Source organism: Haliotis rufescens, unplaced genomic scaffold (genome assembly GCF_023055435.1).
Source record: "Haliotis rufescens isolate VD_foot unplaced genomic scaffold, xgHalRufe1.0.p SCAF_7, whole genome shotgun sequence".
Taxonomy (NCBI): domain Eukaryota; kingdom Metazoa; phylum Mollusca; class Gastropoda; order Lepetellida; family Haliotidae; genus Haliotis; species Haliotis rufescens.
Genome location: NW_025964361.1, coordinates 5,487,816 through 5,506,310, shown reverse-complemented (window position 1 = coordinate 5,506,310; position 18,495 = coordinate 5,487,816). Strand labels below are relative to the sequence as shown.

Here is an 18,495-nt window from a genome sequence, read left to right as displayed (position 1 = left end):
ATGTGCCTGGTCCGTGTGACCTCCGTGTTTGCTGACGCAGTGAAGGCGATGAGCCTGGTCAGTGTGACCTCCGTGTTTGCTGACGCAGTGAAGGCGATGTTCCTGGTCCCGTGACCTCCGTGTTTGCTGACGCAGTGAAGGCGATGAGCCTGGTCCGTGTGACCTCCGCGTTTGCTGACGCAGTGAAGGCGATGTTCCTGGTCCGTGTGACCTCCGTGTTTGCTGACGCGGTGAAGACGATGTGCCTGGTCCGTTTGACCTCCGTGTTTGCTGACGCAGTGAAGGCGATGAGCCTGGTCCGTGTGACCTCCGTGTTTGCTGACGCAGTGAAGGCTATGTTCCTGGTCCGTGTGACCTCCGTGTTTGCTGACGCAGTGAAGGCGATGTTCCTGGTCCGTGTGACCTCCGTGTTTGCTGACGCAGTGAAGGCGATGTTCCTGGTCCGTGTGACCTCCGTGTTTGCTGACGCAGTGAAGGCGATGTTCCTGGTCCGTGTGACCTCCGTGTTTGCTGACGCAGTGAAGGCGATGTTCCTGATCCGTTTGACCTCCGTGTTTACTGACGCAGTGAAGGCTATGAGCCTGGTCCGTGTGACCTCCGTGTTTGCTGACGCAGTGAAGGCGATGTTCCTGGTCCGTTTGACCTCCGTGTTTGCTGACGCAGTGAAGGCTATGAGCCTGGTCCGTGTGACCTCCGTGTTTGCTGACGCAGTGAAGGCGATGAGCCTGGTCCGTGTGACCTCCGTGTTTGCTGACGCGGTGAATGCAGTGTGCTTTGCCTACCTCGTGCATTTTTACGAGGTGGAGGCGGAATGAGACGGGCGTCATGGACGTTGGAGTAGGGGAGAAACAATTCGGATCTCCCGGTCCACATTCCGCCAACATTTGTAAGAAGTTTCCGCCGTTTCTCATCCTCTTTCTTTCTAGCTTTGCAGAGGGGAATGGGCTTTTTGTATTGAAAAATAGGTTCAAACTGGACATTGACAATAGACATTACGGTAATCAGTGAAACAAAACATATAAGCTATGTGACTCGTCACCAGTTGTGCAATCGGACGATTCAAATGATATCTAGCCCTCTCTCAAGTGTGTGTACACATGCACTTGTAACTCAGCATGACCCCTTGTGCTTAATGTGAGTCAATGTGTGTGCAACAGGATCGATACGTGAACACTAGGGAATGCATAACCAATTATATGATAAATAGTCTTATCGTGATTGCCGTTCCACGGAATCTTGCATGTCCTATTACTGCACAGTACTTGGTAAATTGAACAGCAAAACAGCGTCAGGCATTAAAAAACAAACATTTACTTTCTATGCAACTGGTGTGATTGGCGGGTGCTACCGATAGGGCAGGACGTGCTTCCCCTTTTCGCGAACACATATAGAATTACTGCGAAAGTGTCTATCCTTTGACAATATACGCTCTTTCCTGAAATATTTTATTGTGTGATTGAATATTATTAATGCCGTAGCCAGCAATATTCCAGCTAAACCAGTAGTACGGCTGTCTATAAACCAGTCTGAGGTAGGCACCCCTGTGGTTGATAGCATGAACAACAATCTACACGGCCAGGGTGTAACTGTTCGGATTAAAGAGGTTACATTATTTTGTGATTGAATAACAATGAAATGGAGACTGATCATATAACGGATAGTGCTATTGGTGAGACATACCTGTTCGTGAAGCTCAAATTAAACGTAAGACAGTGTTTCGTCCTACCAGAGGAATACCGCCACTCACACAAATAGTGTAAAAAAGAGTTTGCTTTTGTCTGGCATAGCACAGCAGCAGTCTGCCTCTAAACAACCAGACAAAAGGCCAATTTAAGAAGGTTTGGATAAGAGTTCTTTATTTATACTTGACAACGAGTTCGGCTGATTTTCACTGTGGAGGTATCTGTGAATACAGTAGAAAACAATGACAACGAGTAAGACAACCACTAATGGGGCCTTTACACAGGATGACGACCTTTGTGCATCCCGTGTGCGACCATAAAATTTGCCAGGTCGTCGTTGGAGGCTCAAAGGAGGCAGAATGATTGCCTAGGTCGTTCCAAGGTGGTACTCAGGAGGTTCAGATATTGCCATTGACGCCATGGTCGCCGTGAACTTTTGAACATGTTCAAAACAGCCGCTCAAAGGTCGCCGAGGAGGTGGCTCAAAGAAGGCAGAAGGGGCTCTCAAGCATTGCCGTTGTTGCAGGATGAAGGCACAGTGGTCGCCCAATGGTCGCCAGGTAATAGATGCGTTCTGTTGCAAATTTTCCCATCAATTTGGGCGATGCTTCTGCCTCCCGTGTGCCTTCTTTGGGCGACCAATAGCGTGCATTAAACGATGACTATGGAGACCGCCGTGCCTCCATTCGGTGACCACGGCAACCCTTGAGGCACCATGGCTATGCTTCTGCCTCTTTCCTGCCTCCTTTGACCTACCTGTAGTGCCTCCTCAGCCTGCCTATAAATAGAGGGCTTGTTGTACCTGCAGTGTTTCATTGTGGTTGCAGAGTCAAGAAAGCCTCAAGACTCAATAGACACAAGACATCATGGCGGGAGCAGTTGCATAGAAACAATGATTTTGAGTGGCCTGGCCAGTTTTTGATCGCTCAAAGGTGGCACAAAGGTCGCAGCCCTGTGTAAAAGGGTCTTAACAATGCCCACGTAGTCGACATGCTGTTGACGACGTATGTATATAAAAATGTCACATCCAGTGTGCTGGTAATATTCGAATCAAGATCTCGCGTGGTTGTTGAGGTATTCAGAGACTGCTGTGGCGTAGTAGAGAGGGTTGATGAAGAAACATTCCTTCTCATTGATGGTTGTGAGATCATCGAGCCTGGGGAACAATGACAGCAATTCAAAGTTACAGAACAAATGTAGAGCTATGTACAGTAGGCGACCAGTGGAAAAAATAATGTTACATTAATCTGACATTTGTAATGACACAAGGAAGAGAATATAGATGTAAACTTCTTTATTATGTGGAACAAAATGTTTCGGAGTATATGCTTACTCCTTCATATATTCCGAAACGTTGTGTCCCTCATAATATTGTTGACATCCATATATTCTCTTCCTTATGTGAATCACTTCTAAATGCCTTTCAAAGATTTGTAATGAAGGTTAAATAAACGCATATGACGGGGGGATATGCTAACACCATCCACGTCTTATTCTGCCACTGCTACCATACCAGAAACCTACTTATGGTTCCCTTCATCCGATTGACTGACTTTCCAAGAAAATGTTATTATGACATGTCTCCATAGCACTGTCTGTGATCTAAAAGGGGACACTGTTCACAGTTATATTCTTTAGATGCCAGTGGTAAGAACCTACGTCAGCGTGGGTTTTTTCCTCATATCAAAAGAGACCACCGAGACCAACGTGCTGCCAAAATCGGAATGAAACCATCACATAATTCTGATTCATAGCTACATAAATTAATTAAAAACGATATACCCAAATTAAACCACCGCGAGTTACCTCCCATATACTGCATGTCATTCTCACTTATAAATCTAAATTTTTGCAGTATGCAGTCAACGCTGAATATTATTGGGCGGGAATATTTGTTAGATATTTCTTTGTCTCCAAACACACAAATTCTTTCCCCGAATGGAGGAGACAAACAATTGTTGTTGTTTTTAAATAACAAATTTCAAGTGATTCCGTGGTATTTGTTGAGCAGAGCAATTGTTTTTGCATGCATATTTACATAAACCGAACATATAGGCCACGCCCACTAAAGGATATTGTTTCCTGATTCGCTGATTATAAAATAGGCGGGGCTTGTGTGGTATTATTGTGATGAACGATGTTACTGGTTCTGTTGAGTTGTCCCCCAGCCTTTAGTGTGTTAAAGATTAAATAAGCAATTTGTGAAGTTCTTATTGTTGACTTACTTATTTAAAAAATGACTTCAATATGTTTTTTTACGTCCACGGAGGTATAAACGTAAAACTATTCATCGGTTTTGCTAAATACACTGTGGTGATACGGGGTAGAATAAATCTCCAGAATTCTATTGCTTGTACACAATCCACACTTCAACGACACAGAATGATCAGTCTCGATTATCGGATTCCATGAGGCAAAAATTTTAGTGAACGAAATTATGTGAAATGGGACATTGAAAATCAGTGAACCAGGTATTTGCGAAAATGTCCTGCTCTAAAGATAGTATCATCCACTCATACAATATTTATTAAAAAGTTAGTGCAAGTGATGTGTGAAACGTCATGTATAGGTAACAGTATTGGATAGCATCGCATGCTATTGATCAGTCGTGTGAACTTGATCGCGTGGTCAGACTCGGTGGCTTGGTTGATTGCGTGTCAGTAGACACTGACTTCGTGTGAAGTTGCTCATAAGTTAAACCGTTTGTTAGTTTATCCCGGACTCGAACAATATTAATGGGCGGTCGGGTAGCCTAACCTACATTCCTAGCCTACAAGATGGGATATCGTTCACTGTGGCGTAAAACAAAAGAATCCGCACCCCAGTGCTTACCTCTGTGCGTGGATCATCTTGATGACAGCAGTTACTTCGTTGCGTTTCTCCACCACCACACCAGGCAGGTAACACAGGGGGTTTGCTTGCCCGATAATCGCCACCGGTGCCAGGACGTGGTCGTTGACCCTTAGTCTCCGAAATGGTGTCAGGCCTCCGAACATGTGGATCGCGTCGACCACGCTTTCTGTATTGTTGAGCCAGGTGATGACGTATTTGGTTAAACTCCCACTAACCAACTCTTTTACTGTGCCTGAGTGAAAAGAAATGTTAGCAATTGTTTAATTGTGTGTGGTTGCTTGGAGTAGGGTGGTGTCTCTCTCTGTGGGGGGGGGGCATGATCATGTGTGATGTCTCATGATGATTTAAGATATATATGATAAATTGAACATGAATGATATCATACATTCAAAGCGTTAGGTGTAAAAAAAATGTATCAAATATATTTTTAAATTTAAAAGTTTTAAGTTTCTGATGATATGGACAACATAGATTAACAAGATGATCAGTCTTGTCATTGTAAACGGCAACATAGTGGGAATGATATAAATGGGTCACTGAAAATCATTGATTTACACCAGTTGTTCGCGAAACGGGTAACCATGTCCTGCTCTAAGGTGAGGTGAAATTGGTTTTAACGTTGCGTCCATTGCACTTATACAGCGACGTGTGTGTGTGTCTACTTGTACTTGTCCGGACTGATGCCGATTTATAGTGCTAGCTCACTGAGGTACCATGCCGCAGTTTAACATGAATACCCCACTCAGACACAGTACACTGACTCCGAGCTAACCAGTCCTTGTTTAAACCCTAAATGCTGAGCGCCAAACAGGGTAACAACAAGGACCATCTTTTAACGTCTTTTGGTATGACGCGGCCGGGGATCGAACCCAGGACCTTCCGCTCTCCGGGCGGAGGCTCTACCACTAGACCACGGAGGCGGTCCCTGCCCTAAGGGCAGCATCCGCCACTCACTCAATTTGGATAAAAATAATGTACTCCTTCGATACGACGGGTCATAAACTCATAAACTAAATGCATACAAGGCATCATGAAATACTATCTTTTAGTACTTTTAAAGTCAGTTTAATCTTACACATCTTATACTGATAGAAAATTGCGTCATCACTTTTTAAATGAAACATATTGCCTTTGTCACAATAAGCGTAGAGATATAAACCGTATTTTACGTCAAGCATGGGTTGCTGAAGACCTATTCTACACCGGATCTTAACGGATCGCAGCCTGTTAACAACCGAGACAAACTTGATCTGATAATCTTGTTACTCGACAGTGCATTTACTGATTTTGTTGAAACAGAAAACAATATGTTCATTTTTAATTACTCTGGTACGTACAAATGCAAACCTACGTACAGTGTAGCAAAATACCCAAACGATTAAACGAACCACTTTCGATGTGTTTGTTCATTCATCTGATGAAGGAATAAACATATAAATGTACTCTGAAACGTTGTGTTCCTCGTAATAAAGAAGTTAACATCCATGTATTCTCTCTCTTATCAGAGAATATATTAATACATCGAAACGCTTTTTAAAAAATATATAGATATTTAGAAAATTTCATATGAAAGAATTGAAAAAAAGGATACCTACACATGTCCATTTACACGAACTAACCGTATTACCTATGTGATATTCTCCGTTCTTGTGTTTAGCCAAGACGTCCATTTGTTCCCATTTCTTCGCTAAAGTATTGAGTACTTTCTCGTCATAGACACCCTTTTTCAAAGCTAAACAAGCGATGTAATCTTGTTCCTGGGACACCCTCACAGGCTTGGTCATGTCGGGCAGGCGCACGCTCCATGTCTTGTCACGGATCTCCAACACCGTGGCAGGACAGTAGCTGTTGGGGTACATCGGGTGCATCACCAGCACCTGCACGGAGAAAGTGATCTGAATACATAAGCACCGGAACGGAGAAAGCGGTCGTAAAACATGTCCACCTGCACGGAGAAATTGGTCTTAATACATTAGCACCTGCACGGAGAAAGTGCTCCTAATACATCTGTACCTGCACGGAGAAAGTGGTCTTAATACATTTGCACCTGCATGGAGAAAGTGGTCTCAATACATTAGTGCTCAGAAGTACACAACGAGGTCTTTCTTAGAACAACATTAGTGCTCAGAAGTACACAACGAGGACTTTCTTAGGACAAAGTTAGTGCTCAGAAGTACACAACGGGGTCTTTCTTAGGACAGCAGTAGTGCTAAGAAGTACACAACGAGGGTGTCTCTTAGCACAACATTAGAGCTCGGAAGTACACAACGAGGTCTTTCTTAGAACAACATTAGTGCTCAGAAGTACACAACGAAGTCTTTCTTAGGACAGCATTAGTGCTCAAAAGTACACAACGAGGTCTTTCTTAGGACAAAGTTAGTGCTCAGAAGTACACAACAGGGTCTTTCTTACGACAACATTAATACCTGGACAAGCCACGGAGTGATCTTCGTACAACATCAGCAAAAGACAATAAGATGTTACGACTATCACACGCGAGACGTTTAATCCATGTACCTTGGCCATATGGACATCGCATTTGGTCAAGGTCGCGTTATTGGGGGAAAGACAATACATGCTCACCTTACTGCGCTTCTTGATTGCATCAACGTGCCGGTCTGATTCACAGATTATGTTCTCCCGCCAGACCTTCTCCTGGAAGCCGTTACAGTCGGTGATGATGTAGCTGAAGTCACCGCAGTCCAAGGACACTTTGCCTAGTATATAGGTAAAAGTTACATGTGGAAAAGGGGCAGGTGGAAGAGGGAGGGTGTACATGATATATACCTGGTCGTTTTATATATACATGTCTTCCGTTTCATTGTACACCAGCTAAACATCGTGCATGATCAAGTAGTTATTTATCAAAGTAGTTCTTCCATGGGGATTACTGGTAAGACTCGATGACGTGGTTGATAGCGTGCAAACGTACCCAGACAGATTTGTGCCCATTAAATAAAACACATATAGACATATTTCTGCACATCCGTCTGGGTGAGACAAATCTATCTTGTTCCCTTGTAGTTGCTGTAACATTGTACTGATGTATTCGCAAATACTTGTTTGTTTGTTTCTTGCTTGAAGCAGCACTCAGCAATATTCTTGAAAGCTTCGTGACGGCGGCCTGTAAATAATCGAGCCAAGGCTAGACAAACCAGTGATTGATATCATGAGCAACGTCCGATACATTTAATCGCCTTTCACGTCCACCATTGAATGCTGGGGACCTATTCTATCCCAGGATCCCCACGTTAGGGAGATGGGTTGGGCGCTACTTGCTGTGAGGTGGTAATATGTTAAGGTATCTGCTCTACCTGCGGTACGGTCGTAATGTGTTCACGTACCTGCGCTACCTGATGTAAGATGGCAAAATATTAACGCACCCGTGTAATCTGCGGTAAGATGACAAAATGTTAACCTACCTGTGCTACCTGCTGTAAAGTGACAAAATGTTGACCTACCTGTGCTACTTTGTGTAATATTGTAAAATCTTGACTTAACTACGATACCTGCTGTAAGATGGTAAACAGTTAACGTACCTGTGCGACCTCTATAAGATGATAAACATGTTAACGTACCTGCGATACCTGCTGTGAGATGGTAAAATGTTAACGTACCTGCTACCGACTGTCAGATGATAGCATGAAAACGTACCTGCGCTACCTGCTGAAAGACTTGTGATTTTAATGTACCTGAATAGTACCATCCATCATCCTGGCTCTTGAATAGAACGTCCTCGCCAATCTTCGCGGTGGGTAACAGTCGCCTCAGCCGTATCAGGAGAAGTTCATCTTAAAAACGCGCAACATCAAGTATACACAATGAGGGCTTGACTTTCATCAATACTTTGTACTTCGAACAGAACAATGGGACTCATACGTTCAAATCCAAGGTTCGTTATAGACGATTACCTGTAGCGGAGATTCTCTCAGTAAGACAAAGTGAAAAGGAAGTGAAAAGAACAGCGTACGCTTTTTGTGCTATAAAGATTACGTCAGCGACAAAATATTATATATATTATAAGTAATGTCTGTGTCAATGAAATGGGCAAGTTTCTTTTTATATGTTATTCGTTGTCAGTGTTGTCGTAGCGCAGTTTCAACATTTAACACATAAATATCCACATCCATATTAAATAAGAACTGCTGTTTAAGACACATGTACCATTTGTACACGGGAGAGTGTTGGAGATAAATTTCACTTTATGCACATACATGTATATGTAACAATTATTGTGAATTAATAAAATGTATATTCCTAGGAAATATACAAACTATATATATCCCTATATCTATTTTATATACAAAAAGCTGCTGGGTGTAGCAAATTATTATAACAGGCTCTGTTAAAAAGGATATATACCCATATCTTATGACAAACCGTAAAATTTGTACAATGGGCCCGTGCTCTACAAGTTCCACCAATACGCTTATTATCTACACTTATATTCTATTTGAATGCATTGGGTGAATTATCTATGAAAAATATTAAATTCACAAAGCCCATGTCCATGACGAATTCGCAGGATGTTTAACGATCCTTTGCCACAGTCAGAATAATAAAGAACTTATTGTTGTAGCTGACAAACCTTGACATATAACCAGGGAGAATCTCTAATCTTCCTGGGTTATAGCTTATGGTAGAAGGAGTGACCTACCTTTTGAGATTTCGTCCTGCTTCTCCCTGAAATTAAGTTATTGTGAACTATAAATCTAAATATGCTTTCAACCACGACTACTTCACATGGATTTAAGTTGCAACTCAAGGACCCAGATAACTTTCAATGTACAAAGGGATAACAAGGGGAAATAATTTATCTTATCTTTATACACTGTATATTATAGTAAACGCCATGTCACCCTATCATTATACACTGTATACTATGGTAAACGCCATGTCACCCTATCATTATACACTGTATACTATAGTAAACGCCATGTCACCCTATCATTATACATTGTATACTATAGTAAACGCCATGTCACACTATCATTATACACTGTATACTATAGTAAATGCCATGTCACCCTATCATTATACACTGTATACTATAGTAAACGCCATGTCACACTATCATTATACATTGTATACTATAGTAAACGCCATGTCACCCTATCATTATACAATGTAAAATCTCATGTCACTAAACTACTATTCTAAAATGAAAACTGTTAAACCCCTACGTCTCTTATTTCTATTCTAAACATTAAACTGTTTAATCGCATGTCACTAAACTAATTTATTGCGTTGGAGATATCACTGTTTAATAAACACACAGCTGTATTTTACATCGCATAATAACATCACGTGCACACTATCTTAAATCATCAGCTGGTTATTGCATCTGTACACAACGTTTACTCTGCTGTCAGGCGGATAATAAACTCCTGAGAGGTATAGACAAAATAAGTATGCATCTTAAAACTCGCTGGAACATATTTGAGCTTTTGCAATACACTCGTTGAAATAAATACGATATCTAACATACTGTTAAGTCATCTATACATTCAAAACCATATACTGTTAATTTCCATGTCACTAAAATACTATCCTAAACTATAAACTGTTAAACTCTGTGCCAGTCAATCATTATCCGAAACACTATACTGAAACATCCCATACCACTACACTACTATCCTAAACTGTATACTGTTAAACTGTGTACTAGTCAATCATTATCCCAAACACTATACTGAAACATCCCATACCACTACAATACTATCCTAAACTGTATACTTTTAAACTGTGTACTAGTCAATCATTATCTGAAACATCCCATACAACTACACTACTATCCTAAACTGTATACTGTTAAACTGTATTCTAGTCAATTATTATCCGAAACACTATACTGAAACACCCCATACCACTACGAAACTATCCGAAACTGTATACTTTTAAAGTCTGTTCCAGGAAATCATTATCCGAAACACTATACTGAAACATCCCATACCACTACACAACTATCCTAAACTGTATACTTTTAAACTCTGTTCCAGGAAATCATTATCTGAAACATCCCATACCACTACACAACTATCCTAAACTGTATGCTGTTAAACTCTGTTCATGGAAATCATTATCTGAAACACCCCATACCACTACACTACTATCCTAAACTGTATACTGTTAAACTCTGTTCCAGGAAATCATTATCCGAAACACTATACTGAAACATCCCATACCACTACACAACTATCCTAAACTGTATACTTTTAAACTCTGTTCCAGGAAATCATTATCTGAAACATCCCATACCACTACACAACTATCCTTAACTCTATGCTGTTAAACTCTGTTCCAGGAAATCATTATCCGAAACACTATACTGAAACATCCCATACCACTACACAACTATCCTAAACTGTATACTTTTAAACTCTGTTCCAGGAAATCATTATCTGAAACATCCCATACCACTACACAACTATCCTAAACTGTATGCTGTTAAACTCTGTTCCAGGAAATCATTATCCGAAACACTATACTGAAACATCCCATACCACTACACAACTATCCTAAACTGTATACTTTTAAACTCTTTTCCCGTCAATCATTATCTGAACATCCCATACCACTACACAACTATCCTAAACTGTATACTGTTAAACTCTGTTCCAGGAAATCATTATCCGAAACACTATACTGAAACATCCCATACCACTACACACCTATCCTAAACTGTATACTTTTAAACTCTGTTCCAGGAAATCATTATCCGAAACACTATACTGAAACATCCCATACCACTACACAACTATCGTAAACTGTATACTTTTAAACCTCAGCCCTCTCAATCCAAAGCATAGAAATGTTTATCATGAACATTCGTCTTCTTAATTCGATCAATCATTCTACTAAAGAGGGACCGAATGTTTAATATTCTCGGGGAACGTGGGTTTCTTTCTAAAAAGACAACTCAGAAAGAGATAACCCAGAAAACTTGGGAATAATAGGTTGTAAAAAAAAATTAATTGGACATGCTGGATGTCTTAAAAAAGAGTTGTAAAAAACAGTTAACTAATTTGCATACGTTTCAAGCAGGGAACGAAAAGGCCAAAATCTCAGGTCCCAGTAAAATATTTAATGGTCGGTCCACAATAGATATCATCTATAAGTTTATATGGAGAAACAACAGTTTGTGATAAACAGTATTCATGATCAGAGTCTTGTCAGTATATTACCATATACATTCAGCAGCCAAAAAATCTCAGCCTCTGCACCAAGCAGCACGACAAAAGGGATCATTTCGATTTTGTAATCGTAAATTTCCCTCATGTCGAGCAATATGTATAGCAGAAACTATTTCTACTAGGGATTACCAGCGATTGTAAACCCTGACATGAGGTGACATACCCCCGTCCTGTACTGGAATATTGCTGAGTGCAGCGTAAAACAACAAACTGAACCCGAACTACAATATATTAGAACCGTTTAACAACCGAAATTGCATAAATCTACGTACTCTTCATGCCCTGGCCATGGATACAAGTCAATCCGCTTGACCTCTCTCTGAAATAAATAACACAAAACATTAACTATAATTTAACCAATTTCTCCATATTTTACAAAAGAATATTTTTACGGGGAAAACGCAAACAAATTGTTTTTTATTTTTTTCTATCAGACGCTTTGACATTCGAATTCTGAATCTCAAATGTCTCATGCCACACAACAGACAAGATTCATTAAGATATACGCTGCTGTGAAAATTGACCACAAAAGGTCAATAAAGTTGGAAACTTTATAACCCTCTGTTAATGGGGGATGAAGCTTCAAGCCACATGCTAATCAAGGGGGTGAATTCGAAATTTGAACCACTTAATAACCGTAGTAATAACTTGACGCAAATGAACCACGACATGTGTAGAGAAACCGGCTTTCTTCTCCCTAGGGTAAGGAGGGTCTAACGGTTTCATTAGTGCCCCGGGCACCTGTCGGGCACACGTATAAAGTACACACAGTAAACTGCAATAGGTCGTTTACATTTGCAACAATAACTAGGAAATTATTACACATCTTTCACTCATGTATTCTTAATAAAGGACTTGAAGAGGTAATATCCCATGGTTGCAATGAGTAATAAAAAATTATGTTCAGTAAAAAAAAACATATATGCAGTATATAGAAAGAACATAGTTGTCGTAGCGCACTCACGAACAGTTTGAATGAGATAAAAGTGACTGGTAGTAAGCTAGAGTGTGCGTGTATGTTTTTATCCAAATGATGTATTACATTATATGCAACCAAAAACTAAATAACGAAAAAAATCAAACACAGCGAAACGAACACCATTGGTCCGGAGACTTTGTATTATAATTAACGGGACATTACCGTGTTCCCATGGTTCGTTATTCTGGTTTGCTTAGCTCGAATCGGAACAGTCCGAATTAACGGAGTGCATATTATTAACATTATATGGACGACATTCTTCAAAGTTCTCATTTTTACATCCGACACATGATCTTATTATATTCGGTTAATATGTCATGTATGGTTAATGAGACAAAAGAGACTGGCGATTTGTTTGGGAGTTCGTGTGATTTTAACCAAATGAAGAGTGGCGAGGAGCTACAGTAATATTTATGTGTCTGAAAGTACGCAGCTTCTATAAAACAAAAAATACCTCGATGGACGTATATTTTCAGAAAGAGGTTTGTTCTTTTCATCATGTCTATCAAAACGAAACATTGACATTAATCATAAATTGTTAATTTCAAATGCGCCATCAAGACATTTACGGGTGACGTAGTATCCCAAGTCCAAATAATATAAAGCAGCTTTATGTATACAGTAGATCTTCAACCTTCTGTAATACCTACATTCACAAAACTGTAACATGGAATTCAAGTGTCATATTCTGTACAGTTCGGATTAAAGAGGTTTATGTTTTCATAGTCAGTCATGAGGTAACATTCAACATGTAGCATCCTTGTCTACCTCTGTTCATAATGTTTCTTGTTGTTGCACTATTTTGTGAGCATAATCGTATGAACATAGATGCATACTAGGCCATAACAACAACAACATAAACAAATTGAAAAAGACTTTTTTTGTCTTCATCTTCAGCAATGGGCGATTGATTGCTTCATCACAGTCTTTATGTAACAATGCATTGCCAACACATGCATATTTATGTCTTATATCGCCAAGCCTCTTCATTACAGTATTATTAATATTAATTTATGTCCATCGTATTTATATGACACGTTACCACCCAAAGTATTAACTATAAGTAGATATGAGTTACGAAATAAGAACAATATATGAATAAGCCGCATGCACGAACAGCTACATACTAGCAATCATTTAACACCTTCTTCAATCTAACTATGGAATGAATTACCCCCCCTGAATACAGAAGTGCAACATCATTGTCAAATTTTAAACAGATGATTAAAACAACTATTGCAGCTCCACCATACTTCTCAACCGACAACCGAAGAGCTAACAGTTTACATACACGTCCAAGACACTCTTGCTGTTCCCTAAACGCAGATCTCTACATAGTAAATTTATCTGATAATTTGTCCGGCTCTTGTGGAAAACCATGTGAAAACAACATACACTTCTTTCTTGAATGTCCCAGTTACACTATTCCCAGAAATATCATGTTGGCTAACATTATAACAGCTGGAACTACATGTACAATACAAAATCTTTTTCTACGGTGATGTATCTCTAGCGGAAGGTCACAATAATCTCATTTTCAACAACGTTCCAAAATACAATGTAAATACTGTCGACTAATAGATTCGAGTTAATCGTTTTCATTTATATAGAATATCGCTTTGCGACCACTTATTATTAATTACGACATTAGTGTATAAACTGCATGCAAATATATGAATACAGGGGTATGTCGGCCTCTGTAAGCATAATGCATATGGGTATGTATATGTCTGTATGTTAGTGTATGTGTGTAAGTTTATTTATGTGTTATATGTATGTGTGAATATGTGGGTGTATGTATGTGCATGTGCTTGTGTATATGTGTGTGTGTTTATATATATATATATATATATATATATATATATATATGGATACATATGTATGTGTGTACATGTATGTATATGTGTAGGTATGTACTGTGTGTACAGCTGTATGTGTGCATGTTTTTAGATGTATATGTGTATGTATCTGTAATTATATATGTAGGCTTGCATGTGTATTTGTGCTTATGTATTTTTGTATTTATGTGTATATACAAGTAAAATGTGTTCATATGTTCGTGAATGTTCTTGTTGCAAACATTATGTTAAAAAAACATGTTTATGTTTTTCAGGTGAATATATTTCTCTTTGTAACTTTGTAATATAATAATAATTTATAATAATATATTACAAAGTTACAAAGAGATATATATTCACCTGAAGTAACATAAACATGTTTTTTTAACATAATGTTCGTAAGGAGAACATTAACGAACATATGAACATATGAACACATTTTACTTGTATATCATCAATGTCTGTACATATGCATTAGGGAAAGGGCCGCCCACATGTAAGTTGGATAACTTTTGCCCAATCCCGTTGACCATATATTTCAATAAAATATGTTGAAAACAAACAAACAATTAATTATTCTGGAGACAACATTTATTTTGTTGTAAAGGGATGGTTGTTTTGCTTTACATAACATCGTGTACCATGTCATCATCAACAAGAATAGAAATACTTCAAATTATAAAGAGGCAACTAGAAGAACAATTATTTGTTGTTGTAGTGACTCTAAGTCACGAAATAGTTATAGCTTATACCATCTGGTCAGGGAAAAATAAAACTAGTTTTGTATACAAACACAGTTCCACCGCGCCATCACGATGCATAGGCCGAATAGTTATTACATTTGCTGGTTAGATTAGTAAGAACCGATACACCATGATGCGTCATAGTCAGAGAGGAAAACAACTTTCATCAAAATACATTATAAAAAAAATGATGTTGCCAGTTTCCAAGAACGTTTGTGGCGGCCATCTTGGATTTCAATATCGGTCATATTTTAAAATATAACTGTCTTTGATATTGTGACACATAGGCTTCATACATATCACACGAAAGCTCCTTTTTGGCCGATATTTTCTTAAATTAACTTCTTACATATAATATAAGTATAACATTTATCAACGACGGATGTCTACTTCGAAAAAAGCCTTACAAATGTGACGAAATTTACGACAAAATGTACGAAATATACGAATCATATATAAAAAAATAATTATGCATATGAAAACTTTCAAAGCAATGTTTGTTATTTTACGGCATATACATATTATGTTTCTAATACTGCTATGAACAAGTACACGAAATAAATATGTAAAAAAAACGTTCAACGTTTATTAAGAGTGTCATTGCAGGTATGTTGGTTTTGATTGAGTGGTTTCAATGCCACGTTCTTCAGTAAGGCGTTGTTCCTTTAATCGTAATTAAATATTTACTCCTTAAAACTCAGTATAAAGAAATATACAGACCTCCCCCTGCTAACGACCCTCCCCTGCTGGGTGTGAGGTAACACTATTATCAGACTCAACCACTTTCATGGAAGCTGATTTCATGACGGGGCAGCCATTGTCTCTTTAACGACACCGGTGATGGCATGGCCCCTCGTTAAGCTACAGTTAAACTTTACGACATTAACTGGCCGGGTATATAAGCCTGGCATCACAGAGACCAGACACATCATCTCAGACAACATGAAGGTAAGAGAAACATGCCTAAACCACTTGTATCGATATCCTCTCTTTGCTTAGTTTATACTCAGGTGATTCTGGTGATATACATTGGTGATTCACGAGTATTTGTCAGAAGAATGTAGTTTTATACTCTTGTTTTTAGTAATATACAGTTTCAGTATGTTCTCACTTTCCATATTGTTTCGCCAATGTTGAGAAAGGAAAACAAATTATTCTGGTTCCATCCGCGTATGCCTCATTTCCAGGTTTTTATACCCAAGGGTGGATAACTCTAGAGAGACTACTACTGATGGCCATCATGATTGATGAAACTATAAATCATTATGCATTGTTCTTTAATTTGTCATATAATGAATAGTCACGATCCGATAAATAACTGTCATCAGTCCCGGACAAATTCTGCAATTCCGCGATCGCTGAAAGATGTTCAGAAAATGTAGCTTACCGCAGAATTGCAGAATAATCGCGGAATTTGCCTTTTTTATGGATCAATACACTATGTTTCATTATTTTCAAGCTTTTGAATAGAATTTTGCACTCGAATGATGCCGAGACATTTAACATGCGATTCAAACATACACAATCTGAATCCTACAATAAAACAAAATTTGAAATAAATAATTCTCACTTTTAACGTTCTTGTGGTATTGTGACAACATAAACTATGATTATATGTAACCATAACTATATATAAGCGGCACTATTCATATCTATTTGCATAATTATATGTCTTGAAAAATTTAAATGCAAAAGTATGAATCCAGTATAAATGTTTAACCTAATTACCAACCAATTTACCCGATTGTTACATTGGAAGATGTTTACATACACTACTCAAAGAAGTTAAAGAAGACCCGATTCTTTCATATGCATGGCATGACAGATTAACTATAGCAATATGAACGAATCGTGTGTTCTATAACAGTCTCTTCTTTGAAGTAGAATAGATACACCTGGAAAATAAGCACCACTAACTACATATTTCAATATAAAACTGACGACATACATGTTTATGTTTACATAATTATCTTATGACATGTTTTGTTAGTGTTCCGTAACAATAGATGTTTAACAACCATTTTATTTGCTCCTTATGTCGCTTTGCATCATTTGACTGAACTAGAGAAATTGCACTTGTGAAACTGGCGGCATATTTGTCTTCTTGCGCTAATGTTTCAGTATAAGTGATATGAGACATTTATCTTGTGAGACATTTAGATATTCCCAGTGATAAATGGCAGTGTCGGAATTTATGATCATAGAGAAGGGCTGGTGATTTTTAGGTGTATATTGTATATGCTATTTCTCAGAGAAACTTTCATTAAATCACGCTTAAAGAGAATGATCTCACAACTCTCTATCTAAACAACCTCGGTAAGAGATCTACAAACATATTGCACACTAGATTGAGACACAATTGTAGCACACTAAATTCCGACCTGTTTCGTGTTAATTGATCTGATACTATTTCCTGTAAATGCGGAGCTCCTTGTGAAAATTCATTCCTTTTCTTCTTCGAATGTACCTTATATGGTGATCTTAGGGAGACATTACTGACAGCTATCGTTAATCTTTGAGGACAAAAAACTCTACATAGTATTCCTTTTGGTGATCCAAACTTAGATGTTTTCCTGAATACAAAAATATTCATGTCTGTACACAAATTTATAGAAACGACTAACAGATTCAGTAACTAGCATATTATTGTTTCCAAATTATTAATCATTAATATTGTTAAATCTATATACAACACTAACATGTACATGTATAATATTAGCATATGTATGAGATACACACTGTCATCACTTTCCAGCACATTGTACATATCCTTCATATGAGCACTGTATATTATATTGCACACTATGTTTCCACAATGTGAAGCTTCAACTGTAAATTTTTCATTTTCATTATGCAATATTATGTATAACTGTATATAGGGAGAAGGTGATAATAAGTGCTGCACTTGTGCCCAATCCCTTTGTCTTTTTGGACAATAAAATATGTTTAATAATAATAAAACAACCTCGAATTAGTTATATCGCATAAAGTCTCCACATCAGAGACAAATATTAAACATGTAAGCTCATGCTATGGAAAAAACACTTTTTAGCATTTAACACTGAGCGTTTAAGTAACACGTAAAACAATGGAGCTATAAGTATATGAACCGTGATAGGCTGCACTGATGATTTCCAAACAGTTTTCCAAATCTCCGTGTATGTGTAAATTCTTAACAACATGCTTTAAACGACGTCAGCTTCATTA

At 38.4% G+C, this 18,495-nt stretch overlaps 1 protein-coding gene across 1 annotated transcript in view; it reads right to left on the bottom strand.

Annotated features, from left to right (window-relative positions):
- Positions 1–1,834: 1,834 nt before the first annotated feature.
- The window catches only part of LOC124149628, an 87,229-nt gene continuing 70,568 nt past the window's right edge, over positions 1,835–18,495 (bottom strand). Inside the window, exons 5-11 of the mRNA XM_046521349.2 lie at positions 12,001–12,047; positions 9,193–9,218; positions 8,228–8,326; positions 7,119–7,252; positions 6,163–6,412; positions 4,515–4,767; positions 1,835–2,838 (exon numbers count right to left, since the gene is read on the bottom strand). Coding sequence (XP_046377305.2) covers positions 2,733–2,838; positions 4,515–4,767; positions 6,163–6,412; positions 7,119–7,252; positions 8,228–8,326; positions 9,193–9,218; positions 12,001–12,047 — 915 coding nt within the window. The 3' untranslated portion in view covers positions 1,835–2,732. The remainder of the gene's footprint in view (positions 2,839–4,514; positions 4,768–6,162; positions 6,413–7,118; positions 7,253–8,227; positions 8,327–9,192; positions 9,219–12,000; positions 12,048–18,495) is intronic.